This window comes from Monodelphis domestica, chromosome 2 (assembly GCF_027887165.1).
Source record: "Monodelphis domestica isolate mMonDom1 chromosome 2, mMonDom1.pri, whole genome shotgun sequence".
NCBI classification, from domain to species: Eukaryota; Metazoa; Chordata; class Mammalia; order Didelphimorphia; family Didelphidae; genus Monodelphis; species Monodelphis domestica.
Window position 1 is genome coordinate 73,076,151 of NC_077228.1, and position 22,305 is coordinate 73,098,455.

Below are 22,305 nucleotides of genomic sequence, written 5' to 3' on the forward strand. Positions count from 1 at the left end.
AATAGAGTCATTATCTACAGGCTGTGAGGACCTTGAGAAGCCCTTGGATTCATTCCATTATTTAGCAGATGAAGAATCTGAAGTCCAAAGGAATAAAGTCATTTCTCCAAGGTTATATAACTAGGCTTTAGAGAGAGAGAATTATACTATCTCTCCTTCCACAACTGGCACATAGACTTGTTTGACCTACAAGTTTAGCTCCATCTTCCAAAGATGTCTCACTAGAAGTCTTTGAAATTTTTCTCTGTGCTCTCAAATCTCTACCTATAATTCCTGCTTCAGAATTTCCTACTTGACCTTGTAGCAGAGTCTGATATCAAGAGTGCCTCGGAATATATCACTTTACCTCAACCCCTGGCAATGTCTACTATTTTGCTGACACTGTTTAGCACTTGTCTTCTCTCTCTTTCAAATGAAAACACCTTTCCAGTGTTCAACAAAGAGAGCTTTCCAGTTATACTGGCTTGGAGATATTTTGGAGATAGAGTTGGGTTTGGGGCCTGGCCCTCCTGGCCCCAAAAAGGAAAGGTTAAGAGTAATGTTTGCCTCTCCCAACAGGTGTAAGCATACCTGCTCATTTTTCTTACTCTCATTTCCTTAATAGCTTCTTTAGAGAGCTGTGTAATACCAAAACTGGAAGGACAGGGAAGGGAGGTAGAGCAAGGTCTGTTCCCTACCTGTAGAACATCTTTTATTCAATCAACTGCGTAGGTGGATGATGGAGGGGGAATTGAAGATTCATCTGAGTTGACAAAAGAAGAGCCACCCTAAATCTTATGTGCAAAGCAGGATAGCAAGGGAGAGTTGCAGGGTTCCCTCCTCTCCCCAGTGTGTCCTTAAAAATGACCTGTCTGAATCCTTCACTAAAGCAGAGGTAGGATTCAATTTGCAGCTCATTTTAGCACACCTACCATCATCCAGGCTGCTCTCTCCAGCCCTAACGTTTGCAATTAGAAACCCATTTCTCTCTCTGGCTTTGGCTTTGACAGGGGCCCCCTAGGAAGGGAGAGGAAAGAGGAGTGGATGGGGGAGGGGAGGAGAAAAGGAAAGCAGGGCGGCTGGAGTGAGGATTTGCAGGCTCCTGTTATTTATGGAAAATTGGACATGCTAATGAAGGCGAGATTCATCTGGGCTTTCAGAAGGCAGGAAGGCAGGACTCTCTCTGTCAACAGACCAATTAGCACACAATTATTTTCCCTTCCTGGAAGCCTATCAGAGGCTCTTTTTGAGTGTGTGGGTTTGTATTGCCACAGACACTCTCTACCACTTTATCTGTAGCCTCTTTCTTCTAATCCTTTTGCAGAAAAAGTCAGAGTCTCAACTCTTTATTCCCTGATCACCTAGCTCTCCCCAAAAGCCAAATCTCTGATCATATGCCAGGTTCAAGGTCAGCCCACTAATGTAAGCTTGAGTTTGAATAGTGACTAATAAGGGGACACTCCTCTGCCTTCTTCCAACATTGCACAGCCTTATTACCTCGCTTTAATGGGGCCACCATTGGATTCCCCTCAGTGATCCCCTGTTCCTCCTACCTGACCTGCCCTGTCACATGTCCCATGCAGGGACAGAGCTTATGATCTAGGACTTCTGAGCTGGGGTTGAAGCAGTCTTATTTCTCCATGGAACACAGTCTCTGATGAGATGAGAAATTGAAAGACCTGCCCATTTGGGAACCATTAATGGATTAATAGGCTTCCTTCTTACCCCACAGGGACCTGGTTTAGATCCTATCAAATGGGAAATGAATGGTAGGGGTCACATTCTATTTCTCTCCCCCATTCTCAACCAAATTCCTATCCTGCATTAAACAATATGAATTAAAATGCCCCTGTATGCCGTTATTATAACGGGAACAAATTTGCCGACTGATTTGAAACATACAAAGTGCTTTCTTCATAGTAATCCTATGAAGTAGGTAGTACACGTATTAGAGTACTTCATTTTATGGGCGAATAGACTTGAGACTTCTCCAGGGTCACAAAGATAAAAGGGTGGAAGCTTGGAGCTAAACCCAGGCTATGACTCTGAATCCAATGTTCTTACTATTAGACCTTTAGAGAAAGATATTATTTAATTGATGTTTCAGAACTTAAAGAAAGCTAGATATGAAGTCCAGATCAGTTGAAAAGAGTACTTAGGAAGGATATGTAAAGAATTCTGAATGTAACAAGAAGCTGTCCTTACCAGCAAATAGTTCAGATTTCTTCCATAGGAAAGTATTAACATAACAAAGCCCCAAATTCCTGTCCCATGATAGGGTGATGTCACTCAGTAGCTATTACCACTGAGTCCTAGTGCCTGGTTTTCTAGATCCTCAGGTCCAGTACCACAATTTGTTCTCAAAAGATATGACCAATACCAATAGGCATATTAAAATCAATATGTCCAAAAGAGAACTCATTATCTTCCTCTCTAAATCCTACCCCCTCACACACACACTTCCTATTACTGAAGAGAGCAATCCTCCAAGTCCCTCAGGTTCACAACCTAGGAGCCATCCAAGACTCCTCATTAGTTCTCACTTTGCGCCTCCCCTCTCCCTCATCCAATCGGTTGCCAAGATGGGTCAATTTCACTTTTGCAATATCTCATGAATATGTCCCCATCTCTCTCCTTGCACTGTCACACCTAGTATAAGTCATCATTGCCTCATTAATGGATTATGTTAATGGTAACAATTAGGGTTGTTGACTGAATATATTATTTTAATGGTTGCTAGGGATTTAAGTTCAATCCCAATAAAATACTCAAGTCAGTTTGGGATTTTTATGGTGGTTTAATTACAATAGTAGGAAGAAATTAAGAAGAGAAAGAGGAAGGGGTATAAGATTTCTCTGGCCTAGCCTAAGCCAAGGGAATTTCAGAGAAATCAGCCAGGAGGCCTCCTCAGAAGATTTAATCTAGCTTGGCTGGATGTCTACTCTGAAATGAGGGACCTCCTAAAGGGATAGTGCTTTAGGAGGTAAAGGAAAGGAGGAGTCAGCTTAACCACTCACCAAGAATCACTCAGGGAAAACGCCTCACCTAAACCATGCTACAAAGCTTCTCTCAGTGACTCACTGCCAAGCAGCAAATGCCAAACCACTACCAGGAGCTCCCAACCTCCCTGAGCTATGAGAGCCCAATGTCTCAGAAAGAGAGCAGAGAGAGGGAGTGAAGTGAAATATATAGACAGTTCTTTACATCACTTTCTGCATCTCACATGCACCAATGGTAGCTTAAGCTTAACTTAGGACTGCCCAGGGGGGTCTGTCAGTTGTTTCTTATTTGTCATTTGCTAACACATGTTGGTCATAGACCATCCTCCTCAACACCTAATCCTTAAGTAGGGGTGTATACATTCCTGGTTGCTAGAATTCTAAAGACTAAGCAGGGCAGAGTAAATCTAAAATTCACAATTTTTGGAATAATCTTCTGGTAAATTTGCCTGCCTCAAGTCTTCTCCCATTCCATTCAGCCACTAAAGGGATTTTCCTAAAGCACAGATCAAAGCATGCCAAAACCAACCCCACTGAAGGGGATCCTTGATTGCCTCTGGGATCAAATATATAATACTTTGTTTGGGGCTCAAAGCCCTTCATAAAGAAGCTCTCTTCTACTTTCCTAATCTTCTTATACCTTATTCCCAATACATACTCTTTAGTCCAGTACTATTCTTGGCTTTTCCATGAACAAGACATTCCATTTCTCTGCCAGGCATTTTCTCTGGCTCTCCATCATGCCTGAAATACTCTTCCTCTTCAGTTCCATCTACTGACCTCCCTGACTTGCTTTAAGCCCCAACTAAAGTTCTATATTTTACAGGAATACTCCTCCAATCCCTCTTATTCCTAGAATTTCCCTTTGTTAATTAATTATTTAGCTAGCACATACCTTATTTTCTATATATTTGTTTGCATGTTTTCTGCCCCTGTTGGATTATAAGCTCATTGAGAGCAGGAGATATCTTTTGCCTCCTTTGGTTTCTCTAGCACTTATCACAGGGTCAGGTACATATTAGGCACTTTATAAGTATCTACTGTTTGGTTGATTATTCTCTCTCCTTGGATGTAATAATTGGAAGCAAGTTAGAGTTCAAAACTTGAACTTGTCCAGACTTAAAACAAAAAATAAAATAAAATTTTGACAAAGACAAAATGAAACAATACCCACTTTGAGCAACCTGGAATATATGAGTTTTATACTAAAAAGGATAAGGGGAGGAGAAATCTTCTCATGTATATCCAGCTTATAAAAAAGTAAGATATCAAGAACTGTTAAATTTTATACCTGAGAATTTATATCTAAGAAATTGGCAAATACTGAAAATCAGGGCTTAATTTAATGTTTTATTGACTGTTTAGCTTTTAAAAATGCAAGGAAAAATATTAATAATTCAAATTAAATTTTAAAGTGTGTCTTACACATCCATGCTCCCAAATCTGGTTGTTAAACATTTGCCAACACATCACTCTTCCCTCAATTTAGATGGTTTAAAGCAGTATTTCTTGAACTTTGTGGTCTCAGGGCACCTTTACACTCTTAATTATCGAGGATTCCCCAGCAAAGAGTTTTTGTCTATGTGGGTTATATCTATGGAGAGTTAGCATATTGAAAATTAAAATATCTTAATATTATTTTGAAAATAGTTTTGACTTCACAGACCCCCTGAAAGGTTCTTTCAAACAACAACTACAGAGAGGAAATAGAAGAGGGGTAGTTATACTTAGAAGATCACAGGAAACTAAGTCTTTGAGAGGAACTGGTGGGAAGATCTATGCCCTCAAATATTTATATACAGATGCTCAAAGTTTAGGCAACAAACAAAAGGAAATTAAACACCTAATCCAGAGGAAAATTTGACTTCATTGATGTTGCTGAGAATTGGTGAAATGTAATACACAATACACAAATGTAATACCACAGCCATGGGTGGTTGGTTGTACCTAATGCAAGAGAAATACAATAGGTAAAAGAATATAATATAATATAATATAATATAATATAATATAATATAATATAATATAATATAATATAATATAATATGTAAAAGGTACATCTTTGTAAAAATATTAAGAAACAAGAGGAGATTGTGTGAAATAGAATATTTGGGAAAAGGTTAGTAGGAGAAAAGACAAAAGTGATTTTGTCATTTAAAAAATACTACAGATCACTTAGATAGAAATAGGAAATAGATGAGAAGTTTGGGAAACATCACAAACCTGGTACCAGGGGCCAGATAAAGTAGTGATGGAAGCCTTCAATTATCCAGACACCTGCTGTAGATCTCTTTTTGCCATAAGCTTGCAGCTAATGATTTCTTGGCATACCCTAGTGATAATTTCATCCTTCAAAAGGTGGAAAAACCAAAAAGGGGATATTCTGTTCTGGATATGATTCTCACTAACAAGAAGGACTGGTTTCTGGGGTGAGAATGATGGGAACCCTAGGAGGCAATAATGACTTTCTTCTACAGTTCATGAAAGTAGAGAGAAATTCTGGTCATGTCTGATGGGTGCCTCAGATAGTAGAAAAGTACTTTAAGGGGCTCAGAGAGAAGACAGAAAAGATCCTGTGAACTGAAATACTGCATGGAGAGGCATCCCAGGAAATATGGGAGGTGCTTAAGAAAAAGAAATTCTGGAAACAAAGGGTGTCATTTCCAATGAGTTCATACTATCCAGGATTCTCGGAAATTGTCTGTTTTGCCATTTCTTATAGCTCACTGATATTCTATTGCATCAATATACTGCAATCTGTTTAGCCCTCCTATAGTTTTCTAAGATTCTAGTTGTTTCTAAATCCCCAAACCTTTTCAGCATTAGGCAGCTTATTCTGCTTGTGACTCTCCTCTCTAATATGTCCTCTAAATCACCAGTGTTCATCCTGGCTTGTTTCACTGATAGGTTTGATATATTTTTACATCAAACCACTGTGTGTGCATGCTTGTATGTGTTCAACTCTTCACTGGTTCATTTGTCCATAGGTAGTTACATGGTGCAATAGATGGGGCACTTAGCCTGAAATCAGGAAGCCCTAAATTCAAATGTAGCCTCAGACACTTGTGAGTTGAGTGACCTTGAGCAAGTCACTTACTCTCTGACTGGTTCAGTTTCCTCAACTATTAAATGAGGATATTAAATAAAAATATGAGTTAAAATAAATGGAATATTAAAAAAACCCTATTTCCCAGGATAGTTGTGAGGATAAATAGATATAATAATTATGAAGATACAAGTATAGTACCTAACACAGAGCAAAAACATAATAAATGTTTCTTCTTTAGTTCCTTTCAGGTAAGAGTCAGGTTCATCTGTTCCACAGTTCTCTCACTCCTTCCCCAATGGATATATATTCTTCACATGTAACCCAGTGGAAGTAGCGATCTTAACCTCTTCTTTCTACACTAGTATAGTCCTCCTTTTACCCTTACTTTTCTTTCTGCTTATAAAATCCTTCAAAGAACAATACCGCCACCCTCTACTCTGAACTGCCAGATTTTCCATTTTAACCCCCTCAGTACCCTTTGAAGATATAAAGGTTCTGAAAGGACACTTGTTTCTTTTCTCTTTATTAGAAGATTAAAATATATCTCTATTTGAGTCTTAAAGGAAACTAGTTAATTAGCATCTATGAAATCAATTAGCATTTATGAAGTCATTCTTTTATGAAAAGTCCCGAGGAAACAAAGATAGGCAAAAGACAGTCTCTTCCCTCAAGAAGCTTGTTCTAATGGAAGAGACAACGTGCAAATACTAGGTATAACCAATATTATATTTGGGATAAAACTGGAAATAATCAACAAAGGGAAGGTTCTGACACTAAAAGATATTGCCAATTAGGTTAATTTCCTAAGGTGATCAGGAAAAAAAGGGGGAAAAAACCCTGTATGTTCTAAAATATTGATAGTAGCTCCCTTTGTGGTGGCAATTAACTGGAAATCAAGGGGATGCCCATCCACTGGGGAATGGCTAAGCATATTTGATTGTCATGTAATATTACTGTACCATGAGAAATGACCAACAGTTTGATTTTGGAAAAAAATGGAAAGACTGATGAAATTATGAAGGTTGAAATGAGAAGAACCAAGAGACATTAATATACAGCAACAGAAATATTGTTTGAAGAATGACTTGTGTATGTCCACTTCCAAAGAAATAACTGATGAATAAAAATAAGATGCAGTTTTATATACACATATATCTTTTGTCAAATGATACTTTTGCTAGTGGGGGGAAGAGAGGGAGGAGGTTAACTTAATATTTTAATAAAACAACAGACACATTAAAAAAAAAAGGGATTGGGAAAGTCTTCCTCCAAAATGTGGAACTTTAGTTGAGACCTGAAAGAGATCAGGAAAGCTGGAGAAGAGGAAGGAGAGAGTTTTAAGCCATGAGGGACAACCCATGAGTTGAGAGATGGCATATCTTTGTAAGAAATTCCAAGGAGATAAGCGGCATTGAATAACTGAGCATATAGGTTCTGGGAGTGTATATAATAAGATGTAAAAGAATTGAAAACCTAGGAATGGCTGATTTTCAAGGACTTCTTTACAATCCAGAGGATTTTAGATTTGATCATGGAAGGAAAAGGGAGTCACTGGATTTGGTAAAATTGAGAGAAGGTGATGGCTTGGTCAGACTTGTACTTTTGGAAGGTAAATTTGGGAGCTGAGTCCTAGACTGGACTAAAATGAAAAGAGGCTTGAGACAGAGGGACCCACTAGCAGAACTAATATAATAGTCCATGTGTGCCTAAACCAAGGTGGTGACAATGTCAGAAAAAACAAGGGAGAGTATATATGAGAGACCCTACAAAGGTAGAAATGGTAGGGCTTGCCAGGAATTTTTTTATAAAGGAATAAAAGAGAGTGAAGTTGTCAGATGATCCAGTGATACAGCAAGAATATCAGGATGCCTGAATGAAACCAGAGATTTCTACAGATACAGGTGAGGAGAGGATTGCATTCTGGGTCTGAGAAATAGTGTAAAGGTATTGATACTAGAGGCAGGCTGCCACCTGTGTAAAACACTGGACTTTACCAAAGCAGGATCTCAAAATGAGAGAGAGGGTGTGAAGTGTAAAGGTAAGCTGGAGTCAGATGGTAAATAGCTTTAAATGTCACACACAGGAATTTAAATTGATCCTGGAGGCAATAAGTGTCGGTATTATTGGTATTATTTGAAGGGGAAGAGAGGGGGAAATTGTGACATGATTGGGCTTGCTCTTTAGGAAAATCTCCTTGGAAGCTGTGAAGAGAATGAATGAGAAGGATGGAAATTTGAGGCAGAAAGACCAAACAAGAAGGTACTGCAATAGGCAAGAGGTAATGATAGCCTGAATCAATATGGTGGCTGTGTGAGTGCAGAAGAGGGGGAGTATTTGCTAGTGACATTATTGGGATACAAATGGCAAGATTCTATAATTGATTCAATATGTGGAGTGAAATAAAAAGAAGAGTAAAAAATAACATCGAAGTTATGCATATGGATATGTCCTAGCTGATAATAACAAGGAAGTTTGGAATACAGATGAGATTTTTGGAGGAAGACAACGAGTTCTGTGTGGACATGTTGAGTTTGAGCAATCTCTAGGACATCTAGTATCAAATAGCCAATAGGCAATTGGTGATACGGGAAGAAAACTCAGGAGAAAGACTAAGGGCAGAGATATAGATTTGTGAAGCATCTGCATTTGTGATAATTGAACCCATGAGAGTTTATAAGGTCATCAATTTGGAAAATGTAGAGAGAAAAGAGAAGAGGGCCCAAGACAGAGCCTTTGGGTATATCTACAATTAGTGGGCATGACACAGATGATTAATCGAAATAGGAGGAAGAGCAGTCAGACTTTTAGGAGGAGAACCAGAGGAAAGCAGTGCCCTGAGAAACCAGAAGGTAAAGTGTATCCAAAAGGGGAGTGTAGTGAACAGGGTCAAATGTAGTTCAGAAGTCAAAAAGGGTGAGATTTCAGAAGAAGTCATTAAATATGGTGATTAAAAATTGTTGGCAACTTTGAAGACAGCATTTTCAGCTGAGTGAGGTCAGAAGTCACATTGCAGAGAGTTAAAAAGAGAATGTGAAAAAGGAAGTGGAGGCATTGGGTGTAAATGGCTTTTTAAAGGTGTTTGAGAAAATTGGAGAAATATAACTTGATAATTAAAGGGAATAGTAGGTCCTAGTAAAGTTTCTATTTTTTTAAGGACAGTGTATAGACTACAGGAAAAATATGGTAAAGAGTGAAAAATTAAAGATTAGTGTGTAGACTGGATGATAGTGGGGGAAATCTGTGAGAGAAGACATGAAGGAATAGATTCAGAAGCATATGTAGGGGGAGTTGAGCTTGGCTAGTAAAAGTAGTGTCTTTTATTAGAGACTAGTATAAATGAGGAAGTTAAGGGGTATGACAAGAGCAATATGCTAAGTTCCACACCCCACTGAGCAAGTTAGGTTAGTTTTTCCTTAAAAGGTATTGAGACAGTAGTTCATTTAGAGGACTAAAGGCTCAGATTGTTGACATCTCTTCCCCATCACCTGAATACAAAGGGTTCCAGAAGCTTCAAGTGTTTTCTCTGATTTTTGGATGGTGTATCATAATGACTCTTTCAGGCAAGGGAATTTTGCTCAGTTGAATTACTTTAAGGTGTCATCTCAGTGCCTGTCCTTACTGAATGTCTCCTTCTATGGCTATATGCCTAACCCTTTGTTAAATGTTGAATAATGTACAAGTATTGCATTTTGTTTTATTACTAAACTAAACTATTAGGAGATTGGTTGGATTCTCAACTGAGAACCTGAAGAGTGATGCCAAGAGATTGTGAGATGAGGCCAGTGTGATATGAGGTTTGGGGAAAAGAAGAGGAAGTTCTGTACGTGGTAACATTCTTTTTTCTTGGATGGTGGAAGTATATGCTGAGGACCTCATCTCAAGTGGAAGGGAAAGGAATGTTCTTTAAAGCTTGAAGAATGAAGAGAAGGTATTATTGAAGAGCCATTTCAGAGAGTGAGATACACAATTAATTAAGAAGCAATAGTAAGATTGCTCTGTGGCAATAGCCACCCATATAAAATTAAAGAACATAAAATTTGTAGTGGATCTTGTCAATATGGTTGCAAGACTTATTTGAGCTCCATCAGGCACATAAGAATAGGATAGGATGGGGCAGATGATGAGAGTAATTCAGTTTATTGAAACAGAAGAGGTGTTACAAAAAGAGAGTAAGGGATTTGTGAGATGAGAATGAAGGGTTGAACTGTATCACTAAGAAACAGAGGATGGAAAAGGAAGAGTATGAAGGCCAGAATTCTGAATGATTGCCCAGAAAAATACTAAGCACTAGAGTGATTTAATGTTCCAGCGAGGAAGAAGATCAAATTACAGAGGAATGAGGAAAAGGAAGAGATAGAATGATGAGATAATGATCAGATAGAGGAACTTTTGAGTTCTTACTTTTGGCAGTGGAGGATGTGTAAGAGATGGGAGGATCAAAGGTGTCTAATAGAGTGGTAGAAAAATGTGTAACAACCAGCTCTCTAGAAAAATAAGTTATGACACACTTTTAGTCTAATTTGCATTATATACATATTCTATAATTTTTTAAAGCCTAGACATCCAACAAAACAATAAATCAAGACATGATTTATAGAGTTTGCCAATATCCAAGATTTAAATACTCACATGGAAAATTTAACAATTGGATTTATAGGGTCACTACTCTCTAAACATCCTTGTCTACTGCAGAAGTATAGTCTAAGAGTAAGTCATGGAAGATGACTAGATTGATGAACTAGAAAATTTGGGTTTTAAAGAAACATCAATCTATATATTATAGTCCTTTAGCACTGGGGTAAGAGTTAGGTAGACAAAAAGGCTATGAGCCAATGTTCAGTCATGGCATTGCTTGTGGTAAGGCTGTCTTGGCTGACTTCTAAGAGGAAAAGACATTTGTAAATCCATTAGGTAAAGTTTTTAGAGTCTCATTTCTCACCCACTAAATGCTAACCATCAATTGGAAAATGTCTAAACAAATTAGAGTGCCTGAATGTAATGGAAGATTACTGTGCTATAAGAAATAATTAACATGATGAATATAGAGAAGCATGGAAAGACTTTTAAAAAGATACACACACACACACACACACACACACACACACACACCAACACACCCCAACAACAAAGTAGATGGAAAAAAGTAATAGGAACAATTTAAACGAAGTTGCCAAAATAAAGGGAACAAACTTGGTCCCAAAGAAGAGATCTAATCTTCTTCCCACTTTTTTGCAGAGGCAACCATTGCATAGGTCAACTTTTCTTAGGTGTTGATCAGTTTTAATGAAATGTTCTATTACTCTTTTATTTTTATAAAATTCTTCACTATAAAGGAAGACTATTTTGGAGTTGAGGTGAGATGCAGAGAAAAATCTAACTGAAAACAAAAAGATAATAAAAATATGGGGAAAATGAGGCTAATCATCCTTAGATCCCACTTCAGAGATGATCAATATCATGCCTTCAATATTTGAATCAACTTGAGTTCCCCATCAACCATATCACATCAGTCTTATTTCTAGTTTAGCATCTTGTTTGTTTCACTCTTGAAATTCCTTTTCTACCCTTTTCTTCCCATCTCACCATCTTATCTCTTCTTTAAGAAACAACCTTAAACTCATTCTTTCAGAAAACATTCCTCCTCGTATCCCATGTTCCAGTGTTCTCTCCATAACTAATACCATATGTTTTAGTGGAATATTTAATTTATCTGGGTAGTCTTTATCCCTATTCCCTTCACCCAATAAAAGTAGTTTGTACCCTGTTTAAGAACACTATATGTGCCTTATTACCAATTTTGTTCCCTCTTCCCCCCCCCCAATCTAGCAAAGTGCTATATAATAGATGCCAAATAAATACTTATTAATTGAGCTAGTGTCCACAAAGGAGCTTGAAATCCTGAGGCATGCCCTATCAGTCCCCATCATTTTTAATGAATAATGGTTTCAGTTCAGTTAAAGCTGCATATTATTCAACTTGTACTTTAAACATCATGGGAAAACTGATGGGCTAGGTTTGTGATGTTTTAAAGAGGTTCCATAGTGCTTTAGAATATTACATGGTTATAAGAGTTTATGTATATTTAATATACTTATTAAAATATGCAGTAAAGCCCATGGCTGCTTTTCTCTGTGGACTTCTCAGGGCTGAGGTGGGACTTAAATGTTTAATACTAATAATACTACTCATAATTCAAATTCCTCCAGTGTTTTCCTTCCTGAGGGATTCCCAAAGTCTGTCAATTCCACATGAATTGACTATAGCATGATTTGTCTGCCAGCATCCTATAGAGTGGATCTGGTCTGCTCTCGCATATCCAATGGATTAAAAAAAAAAACCAAATATTATCTTCCATCTTAGAATTAGTACTGTGTATTGCTTCCAAGGGCAGAAGATTGGTGAGAGACAGTGATTGGGGGCTACATGATTTGCTCAGGTGCCCAAATGATTCACACAACTAGGAAGGCCAGATTTGAACCCAGGACCTCCCATTTCTATGTCTAGCTCTCAATCCACTGAGCCACTTAGCTGCCTCCCTAAGGGTTTTTTCCATCTTCCTACAGAAAAAAGCACGGAGGAGAGAGCTGGTGGTGGCATTAACAATTGCCTATGGTGCTTCCCTTTAGAGATTTTACTCACTCATGTCACTTTACTTATGCTTTAATTGTTCTTTTCTTTAACCAGTCCATCTCAGCTCTCCTTCAAAGAGTCTCAGGATTCCTTTTGGCTTCTAAATGAAAATCAAGTACCCCAGAGTTCTCACATACCTATTCTTAGTCAGTTGTAAACTATATCCTACACCTGTGTTAGATTAAAAAGGAAGGAAAATTGGCCATAATCACTTGAGGAAAGCAGGTGACATTCTATTGCACTGTCTATCCTTACCCCTTGAATGTTCTTCCAGCTCTTTGCTCCCCAGTCTTTTGCCAAAGCTAAATCTCAAGAAAATCCTCTATAGGAACACTTTGCCTAGAAACAGCAACATGGAACAGAACTAATTAATTGAAGAAACAAAGATCTGCACTTGAACCCTGCCTCAAATACTGTTTACTGGCTATGTAACCCTGGACAAATCACTACCTATCTGAGTTTCTTCACTTTTAAATGGCGGGAGTGACAATGGCACCTACTTGAAAATCAGTGAGATAATGTATAAAAGGCACTTTGCAAAGCTTTAAGGATTATGAAAATTCTATTATTGTTGTTGTTATTTCTGGATGTCTTTTGCTAAGGTTGTGCTTTCTCTGGTGTTATTTTGGTGTCCATCTCTCACCAAATTCTCACCTGTGACTCCAAGAAGTTGTACCATGTGCAGTGACCACAACACAGTAAAACCATCTAGGTAGATGGGCTAAACTAGGTTAAGGGTAACTGACATACCTCAAATCCTTTGGTGAGATAGAGGTGATATCTACACCAAGCTTGTGAAGACGTCCCCTCAGGCAGAATAAGCACATAAGAGCAATTTGTTCCAGTGGCCATGAGGGTGGATGAAGCAGGTGCTGTAGAGTGCCTGGAGCTTGGTCAGACATTGAAGACATCAAAGTCATCCACTACACCCTGGACCATCACCAGTTGTCTTGACTTTTGTCCTGCTACTTGACTTCATGACTCTGGAAAATAAGGGGAGACGGAGCACTTTGTACAACTTTGCCTTACTTAAATCCAACTCATATGCATGTCAAGGCATCACCCTAGTGATGTCACTGATTATCTTTGAAAATGAAAAGTTTAGGGAAGATGGCTCAATGGATTGAGAACCAGGCCTATAGATTAGAAGACCTGGGTTCAAATTTGATCTCAGTTACTTTGTAGCTGTGTGACCCTGGGCAAGTCACTTACCCCATTACATAGACCTTACTGCTCTTATGCCTTGGAACCAATACAAAGTATTGATTCTATGATGGAAGCTAAGGGTTTAAAAAAAGAAAATGAATGATGAACAACAAATTTTGATATATTCTAATATATATTGAGTATGAAGGACCACCAGAAAGAACTATATTTCCCTAGTTATTTACATGCAGTCTCCCCTATTAGACTATAATCTCTATGAGGGCAGGTATTACTTTTGCCTACATGTATCCCTATGTCTAGCACACAGTAAGTGATTAATAAATACTCATTGACTTCCCTTAACTTGGCTTCCTTTGGGTCAGTCAGGGATAGTTTACCAAAGTATATTTGGATGAATTTTGAGTCCTAATTTCACTCTCATTGGTTAGTCCTAAAGCAAAATGATGTCTATTGCCTGAAAACTCCACTTTCTGCTTACTTCTCTAGGTCACAGAGACACGAACAGGCCCTCTAGGCTGCAGTAACTATGACAATCTGGATTCAGTCAGCTCAGTCCTTGTGCAGAGTCCGGAAAACAAGGTGCAGTTACTAGGTAAGAGGGTTAAAAGCACTGAGGGTTTTTTCCCTCACTTTCACAGCCACAGCATTGTCTGGATCCTGCTTTTCAAGCAAGAAGGGGGGAAAAACAGAAAATAAACAATATTTCCACTCATTTCATTCTACCAAAAATAAGATGCTTCTTCTGGACATTGAATCAATTAACACTTAGGCTTAGAGCTGGAAGGGATCTTAAAGACTATGAAGTCTAGTCTTCTCATTTCATAGATAGGGAAAATGAGACAATAAGAATTTAGTGACTTGTCCAGGGTCATGCAACTAATAAATGTGATGCAGAATTTATGTTTTTCCTTTTCTTCCTTGAGGAAAACTCTGAAGATGTTTTGCTTACCTCTCAAGTCTCTGGATCTGTTCAAATCCTCTCCAGTATATTATTCTTCATTAGTTACCTTCCTTGCCCCCAACTTGTCTGTAGTGAAGGGAATATTGATATCAACCTTCTCTAAAAGGTACACAAAGTTTTAGAGATGGCAGAGAATTTGAAGATCAGAGAATTATAGATGGAGAAATGAAATGGATTTTAGAGGCCATGTAATTCAAATCTGTCATTTCCCTGATGAGAATTTCTGATGGAGAGAAATAAGGTGACCTGTTCTAGGTCACACAGGTAGGGAGAGACAGATCCAGGATTACTGAGAAGGGAAGGAAAAGGAGAAAGGGGTGGTAGAGTGGAAATGTGAAAGGGGAGGAAAAGGGAAGTGAAAGGAAAGGTAAAGGGGAAGGGGAAGGAAACGGAGAGGAGGGGAAGGGAGAGAGGAGAAGGAGTCTTGGTTGAAGGATAATAAGAATAGAGGGGGGATTGAATGGAATTGCATTATGTCTGGAGACAGGAAGATTAGGGGAGCTACCCAGTCCTTGTGCTCCATTTCCTTCTGATATCCTTTGGGCCAAGGCTATGCAAATTGATATAGACAGAGCTGTTTGGCAGAGGGAAAAGTTCATTTTTCTTGAGGCTTAACTGAATTGGACTCTGTTTAAGATATTATTGTCTCTGCATTATAAAATCAATAACCCTCACCCAGGATCTATTATTACAAATGCCAACCAATCTGATCCAGAAGCGACCTGCCACTGCCTCAGGAGTCAGATTTTTTTTTTTAAAGAAATAAAGAACTCCTGTTCCCCGGTGCTAACTAATGCAATTATCATCCATCCTCGCTCTGGTCCCTGGATGGGCTAGTTTGTGTGTCTGGGAATTAGTGACGGGTGAAGTTCAAAATGTCTAGTGGTTGGTTTGGAATAGTTTATGCCATTTAATTTTATAGCCCATCACTCACGCAGCTGTAGCTCAGGGCACCTCTTTATGGTGGTGGAGAATGTTCTCATCAGGAGGGGGAGAAAACATGAAGATAGTTGGGATTAGGCTATGGTAGGAAGCCAGTGTATATAATATGGGGGCCCTCATTAGGGGCAAAATGGTGGTAGGCAGCCTAGGAGGGAAGAGTTGAGAGCAGCAAGAGCATATGAGACAGGTAGGTAAGTATAAAAATGTGTCATCTCCAACTTTCAGGATGCTTTATGCTATGAGCCAAGCCGGTAGGATTGACTTTACCCCTCTAGCCCTATTTCTTCTGTTACATATGCCATGACTATGGAAAGTTATGGAAAAAAACAAGAACCTGGTAGGAATTAAGCTAGAGCCATCAATGCATTTTTGTGGGAAATATTGTGAGAATAGGAAGGAAGAGAGGGAGGGAGGAAGGAATAAAGGAAGGGAAGGAAGGAGGAGGGAAAGAAGTAAGAAAGTAATGAAAGGAGAGAGGGAGGAATGGAGAGAGAAAGGAAGAAAGGAATGAAGGAAGGGGGGAGGGAGGAAAGGAGGAAAGAAGAAAGAATTTATTAAAACATCATACTCAGCACTGTGCTTAAAGTTTATAATTATTACCTCATCAATTCCCATCTTATGGTTGAAGAAACTGATGTGTAGAGTGGTTTAATGGTTGTGTGTTCAGCAACACTCAGATAGTAAGTGTCTGAGGGTAGATTTGAATACAAGTCTTTCGGACTTCAGCACTCTGTTCACTGTGCAATCTGCCTATCTCCTCTGCCTCCAATAGAGCATTCGACTTGGAGTCAGGAAGACCAGAAATAGGCTCTCACCTTCAATACTTAATAAAGTGTGACCTTGGAGAGTCTTTTAATTTCTCTGGCTCTTGGTTTCCTCATATGTAAAATAAAGGGGTTGGACCCAGTGACCTCCTTTTATATCTAAAGTTGTGATCCTATGATCCTCCTTCCTTTGGCTTCTCAATTCTCATTTCCTAGACCACAGAAAAAATGAGTGATGCATCCTTTGCAGTCTAGCCTAGGAACACCAAGCTAGCAGGACCCCAGATCTTCCCCCATTGCAGGTTATCCACAGTGGAGCTCTGAGCTATTTTTGAAGGTAGATGTAATCTAAATGAGGGGAGGTTCTACTTCTCCACATGCAGCTCAGTTCTTAGTTCTTACAGAGACTCCATTGGAAGTGAAGCACAAAATGTTCAGAGAGCTTTGTTTCCCATCAACACTTAGCTGGAAAGAAATAGAGTTGGGGCCCCTCACACACTGGTCTACTGTAAGACTAATCATTCTGCTTAGCCTCCTCCATATTGGGGAAATCAGATGCTCAGAGAACTGAATATGGTCTCATAGGTCATCTAGTCCAGTCCCCTCACTTTAAAGCTAAGGAAACTGAGGCACAGGGAGGTTGGCCATTCAGTTAAGGTTAAACAGGTATGAAATATCAAAAGTGGAATTTCAATCTAGCTCTTTACACCAGGGCATGGTGTGTGTTTGGTCATTATGTACACTGGGGAATCAGTCAGTGAGTTCCATTCACATTGTTCAAAATAACACAACTTCCATTGTCTCCTAGATTAGGATGGCAACCTCAGAATAAACTACCAAGTGAAACTAGAAATTTTGACTCCAAGTCCAGTTATATAAGGATAAGGCTAAACACAAGTTCACAGAGAGAAACCAGGAAAGCACTTTCCAAACACAAGTTCCCTCCTGTAATTTTTTATCTTCTCATTTATCTAAAGAACTCTTCCCATTTTCATACTCAAAATACCAATGTAAAGTTAGAAATCCCTTTCTTTTTCTATGAATGCCTTTAACCACTCAACATCTTTGTACTTGAGTTTGAGCTAAGCACTGGGAGCCATTGTTCCTTTCTGTGTCAGATGCAAGGGGATCAATCAACCCTTGGGGCTACTGAATTTCTGGATTGCTGTGTCATCTGTCACAGGGACATGGTGTACCCTATTACTCCCAAGTAGCTCAATGAGATAGAGCCTTTACTGTCCATGTGTGGTGGCTGTGCTTGTTGGTATCATGAACCCAAAGCAGCTTTGGAGATACCAGTGGGGGCTGAGAATCAAAGATTATTGGACCTGGAAAGGTCATCTAGCTGAAACCTTAGAGAGGAAGGAATCTTCACTTTTATGTGTAATCAGTTCCTTTGGCACTTTGGTGTAGCCTATGAATTCCATCTCAGAATAAGATTTTTAAATGCATGAAATAAAATATATAGGATTATAAAGCAATCCAATTAGATATGATTATCAAAATATTAATTTGGAAAAGGAAATGATCAACATTCATGAATATCATATTAAGAATCCCTGCTGTAGGGAAAAGGGAAAGGAATAAGTATTTATATAAAATCTAATATGTGCCAGGTACTGTGCTAGGATATTTCATTTGATCTTCATAACAATGCTAGGAGGTAGGTATTATTATTAGCTTAATTTAATATTTGAGGAAACTGAGGCAAAAAGAGTTTATGTGACTTGATCAGAGTCACACAACTAGGACAATGTCTAAAACCAAATTTGAACTCAGGTCTTTTTAACTCTGGGTCCAGCACAAGGGCAGAGTGTTGTATTTTGAATCAGAAAGACTTGGGCTCTAATCTCATCTGCCATATTTGTTTGCTATTCAGTCTCCGTCAAGTCACTTAGCCTTTCTAAGTCTTAGGTTGCTCATCTCTAAAAGGGGACTGATGGCCTATAGATCTCTTCCAATTCTGAATCTATGAGCTTCATTTTAATGCTAGGAGGAAAACTCAGAGAGGTTAAGGGTCTCCCTCATGGAAGTGGAAGAAATAATAATAAAAATCCTAATAGTTAACATTTATACAGCATGACAATGTTTACAGCAGGAATTTACATATATGAATCTCAGGTCTCTTGTCACTTACAAGCCACTTGGCCTTAAAGGTCAAATCACTTCCCCCCCCCCAGCCTCAGTTTCCTTATCTGTAAAAGCTGGGGTTGGTTGGACTGAAACAAGGATTCTTAAATTGATATCCTTAAACTTGTATGTGTGTATTTTTAAATTTCCATAACAACATTATAGTATAATTGATTTCTTTATAATCTGACTGATTTTATTTTATGTATTTGAAAGTGTGATGACAAAAAGCATCACGACATGAGCCAAGAGGTCCATGGCACAATAAAAAGGTAAAAAAAAAACCCTGGGCTGGATAATCTTTAAGGTTCCTTTGAAGGCTAAGATTCTGAGAATCTGCCTAGAAGCTAACTCTTTCCCTTTGACTTGGGGCCAGGGCTTTGTTTCAGAAGTTGGTCCCTCTCTGCTAACATGTCTTTTGCCTCAGGCCTGCAGGTGCTGCTGCCTGAGTACCTAAGAGAGCGATTTGTGACAGCTGCTCTCAGCTATATCACCTGCAGCTCAGAAGGGGAGCTCATCTGCCGGGAGAATGACTGCTGGTGCGAGTGTGGACCCAGTTTCCCAGAATGCAACTGCCCTGAACCGGACATCCAGGCCCTGGAAGATAGCCTGCTCCAGATTCAGGACACCTGGGCTACTCACAATAGGCAGTTTGAGGAGTCAGGTGAGACAGTCACAGGTCCCCAGAAGTTTGTCTGGCCACTGTGGGGTGGTTCTTAGGGCCAGCTAGGAAGGGAGTGGGCTGGCACTTAGCTTGTCTTCCTTCCTCTCATCCCTACTCTGGTTCTAAGCTCAACCAAACAAAAGAAGTAGACTGGAAGGGGTTAGTCCAACTTGTCCCTATCATTGATCCCAGGACTCTGATTTGCAAGCCTGCGACAGTCCAACAGCTCATTGGACAGGTTGGGGGCCAGGGTGTGGGTAGAGTAGAAACTTTTAAGAGTATGAAGTTGCTGAATGCCAAGACTACCCACAGAAGATCCTTCAGTGGGAGGGTTCATGGGGTTGTCAAAAGTCCACATCCTCAGATGTCATTTCCCCACGAGCATGGTAAAATATATCCCTAGTGGCCATCCTGATTTGTAGAGACTAAGAGCTTTGCCACTTTTTAAACCCTCACCTTCCATCTTAGAATCAACATTATGTATTGGTTCCAACGCAGAAGAGGGGTAAGGGCTAGCCAATAAGGGTTAAGTGACTTGCCCAGGGTCACAAGCTAGGAAGTGTCTGAGGCCAGATTTGAATCTAGGACCTCCTGCCTTTAGACCTGACTCTCAGTCCACTGAGCTATCTAGCTTCCCCCTTTGTAGTTTTTTTTTAAATTAAATGCTTCACTTTTATTAGAGTACCCAAAATACAAAACTCATTCCAAGGCTTCAATTTAGATTGACATCACTGAAAATGGTCCATTTTCTCACTGTTCCGGTGGTGATCATCCCAGAAGTTACCTGATTAATTCTTCCTTCCCAATAAGAATACTTTGCCTACAGTGGATTTAAAACTTATCAAAGTTGAAGTTAAGAGTCTAGCTTATTTCATAATCACTTTAAGCCACCCTTTCAAAGCATGGTTACCATTCCCATGTATGCTAAGCATTATAGTTTTTAAAAAGCTGCATTCAACTGATACTCAATCCACATAAATTAAATTCTATTCTATTGACAGCTCATACACAGGAAAAAGATACAATATTCATGTGATTATTTTATTCTTCAACTTTATCCTTCTTCCAAAAATCCACCTTAGGTACACTAGCTAGTGCGAAAACCTTTAATTACTGTCTAACTAAAATATGCTCACACTTTTAAACTTTATATTACCAAGTTGTGACCAATCATCAAATAGTAGCACAAAGTTTTTTTAACCTGTCCAGCACCTATCTTTACTTTGTGAAATGTATGACTCAAATGTATCTTAACTGATGATGATGTTTAAAAACAACTAGTCATAAAAACATAAAGGCTATTTAAATAGTAACATGGCATTTATCTACCATAGACCATACAAAACAAGTTTTAAAATGTTTATTTTGTAAACAAGGGATAAGAGCTCACTTGCTTAGATATTTGAAATACAACTTTATTATGAACTAAACAAAAAAAGGAATGGGAATGATAGTAACAAACAAGATTCACCACTGAATAATGTGATGGGACTGCAGCAGTGTTATATTTGAAACTCAAGGGGACGTAATTGTGGTCCAAAACAGCTAAATACGCAGGTCCAAAATATGAATTATATATTTTTTAAACTGCCACATTCACTCCGAAGCCCATTCATCTCCTTCAGCATCCCAAAGATTAAGCACATGTTCTGCTCAGCTATATAATAAAGTGGCAAACACGCTACACCACTGACATCACAGGACAGTTGCCTATAAAACTAGACCTCTGACGCTGGGCTCTAGCTTCATTCCCTTACAGGTCATCATCTTCATCAGGGAGCGCAGTTGTCTGAGCAATCTGTAAGTCCTGCTCATACTGTGCTGCCAGTGCTGGGTCCATGACAACCTCTGGAGGTGCAAGAGCAGGCATGGCAACAAACTCCAAATTAGGGTCTCCAATAAGTTTTCTAGCAAGCCAAAGGAAGGGCTTCTCAAAGTTGTAATTACTTTTGGCTGAAATGTCATAGTACTGGAGATTCTTCTTCCTATGGAAGACAATTGATTTCGCTTTGACTTTTCTGTCCTTAATATCCACTTTGTTGCCACACAACACTATAGGGATATTTTCACATACTCGTACCAGATCTCTATGCCAGTTAGGTACATTCTTGTAAGTAACTCTTGATGTTACATCAAACATTATAATGGCACACTGAGCTTGGATGTAATCTCTCAGACCACCAAATTTCTCTTGGCCAGCTGTATCCCATACGTTGAATTTAATAGGACCTCTGTTAGTATGGAACACAAGGGGATGGACCTCAACACCCAAGGTGGCTACATACTTCTCAAATTCACCAGTCAAGTGACATTTTACAAATGTAGTTTTTTCTGTACCTCCATCACCAACTAATACAAGTTTGAACTGCACTTGGGGTTCTCCTTGGGCAGCCATCGTGATGTTCTTCCAGAAGCATCTCCGTCTCCACCTGACTGAACCCCCTTTGTAGTTTTTTAATGAAAATAATTCTTCAAATATCACATGCCCCTTTAGTACTGGCCAGAAGAGGTACAATAATCTACCCAGGTCACAGAATGTCAGAATCTTCAGCCACCATGTGGCAAAACACTGTGATCCAATGGGTCTGATGGCCTCAGGTATATTCAATGCTCCCCTATTGAGGGAATCTTAACTTGGGATCTATAAATATTTTAAAACTATTTCGATAGCTGATTTTCATTATAATTGATTTCTTTTGTAATGCTGTGTATTTAAAAAAAATACTCAGCTATTGTCTTAAAATCAATTATTGTACTGATTCCAAGACATAAAAAAGTGGTAATGGCTGCATGATGGGGGTTAATTGACTTGCCCAGGCTCACATAGCTAGGAAATGTCTGAGGACAGATTTGAACCCAAGATCAATTGTCTCTAGGTCTGACTCTCAATCCACTGAGCCACCTAGCTGCCCACTTCTGTATTTTATTTTATGCACTTAAAACCATGATTCTGAGAAGAGGTTCATAGCTTCTCTAGACTGCCAAAGGTGACATGACCTAAGAAAATATTAAAAACCTGT

General features: G+C 39.0%; 2 protein-coding genes across 2 annotated transcripts in view; one reads left to right on the top strand and one right to left on the bottom strand.

The window, feature by feature from the left end:
• Window positions 1-22,305, top strand: part of BRINP2 (BMP/retinoic acid inducible neural specific 2) — a 164,236-nt gene that overhangs the window by 136,297 nt on the left and 5,634 nt on the right. Inside the window, exons 5-6 of the mRNA XM_001373644.4 lie at window positions 14,311-14,416; window positions 19,049-19,285. Coding sequence (XP_001373681.2) covers window positions 14,311-14,416; window positions 19,049-19,285 — 343 coding nt within the window. The remainder of the gene's footprint in view (window positions 1-14,310; window positions 14,417-19,048; window positions 19,286-22,305) is intronic.
• Window positions 19,932-21,731, bottom strand: LOC100016487 (GTP-binding nuclear protein Ran-like). The gene has a single exon (XM_056815584.1). It carries the CDS (start codon window positions 21,678-21,680, stop codon window positions 21,039-21,041), a length of 642 nt encoding a protein of 213 aa, XP_056671562.1. The 5' UTR covers window positions 21,681-21,731; the 3' UTR covers window positions 19,932-21,038.

Excerpts from the sequence above, each read along its gene's own strand:
- LOC100016487 (XM_056815584.1), bottom strand. The coding sequence starts at position 21,680 with ATGGCTGCCCAAGGAGAACCCCAAGTGCAGTTCAAACTTGTATTAGTT.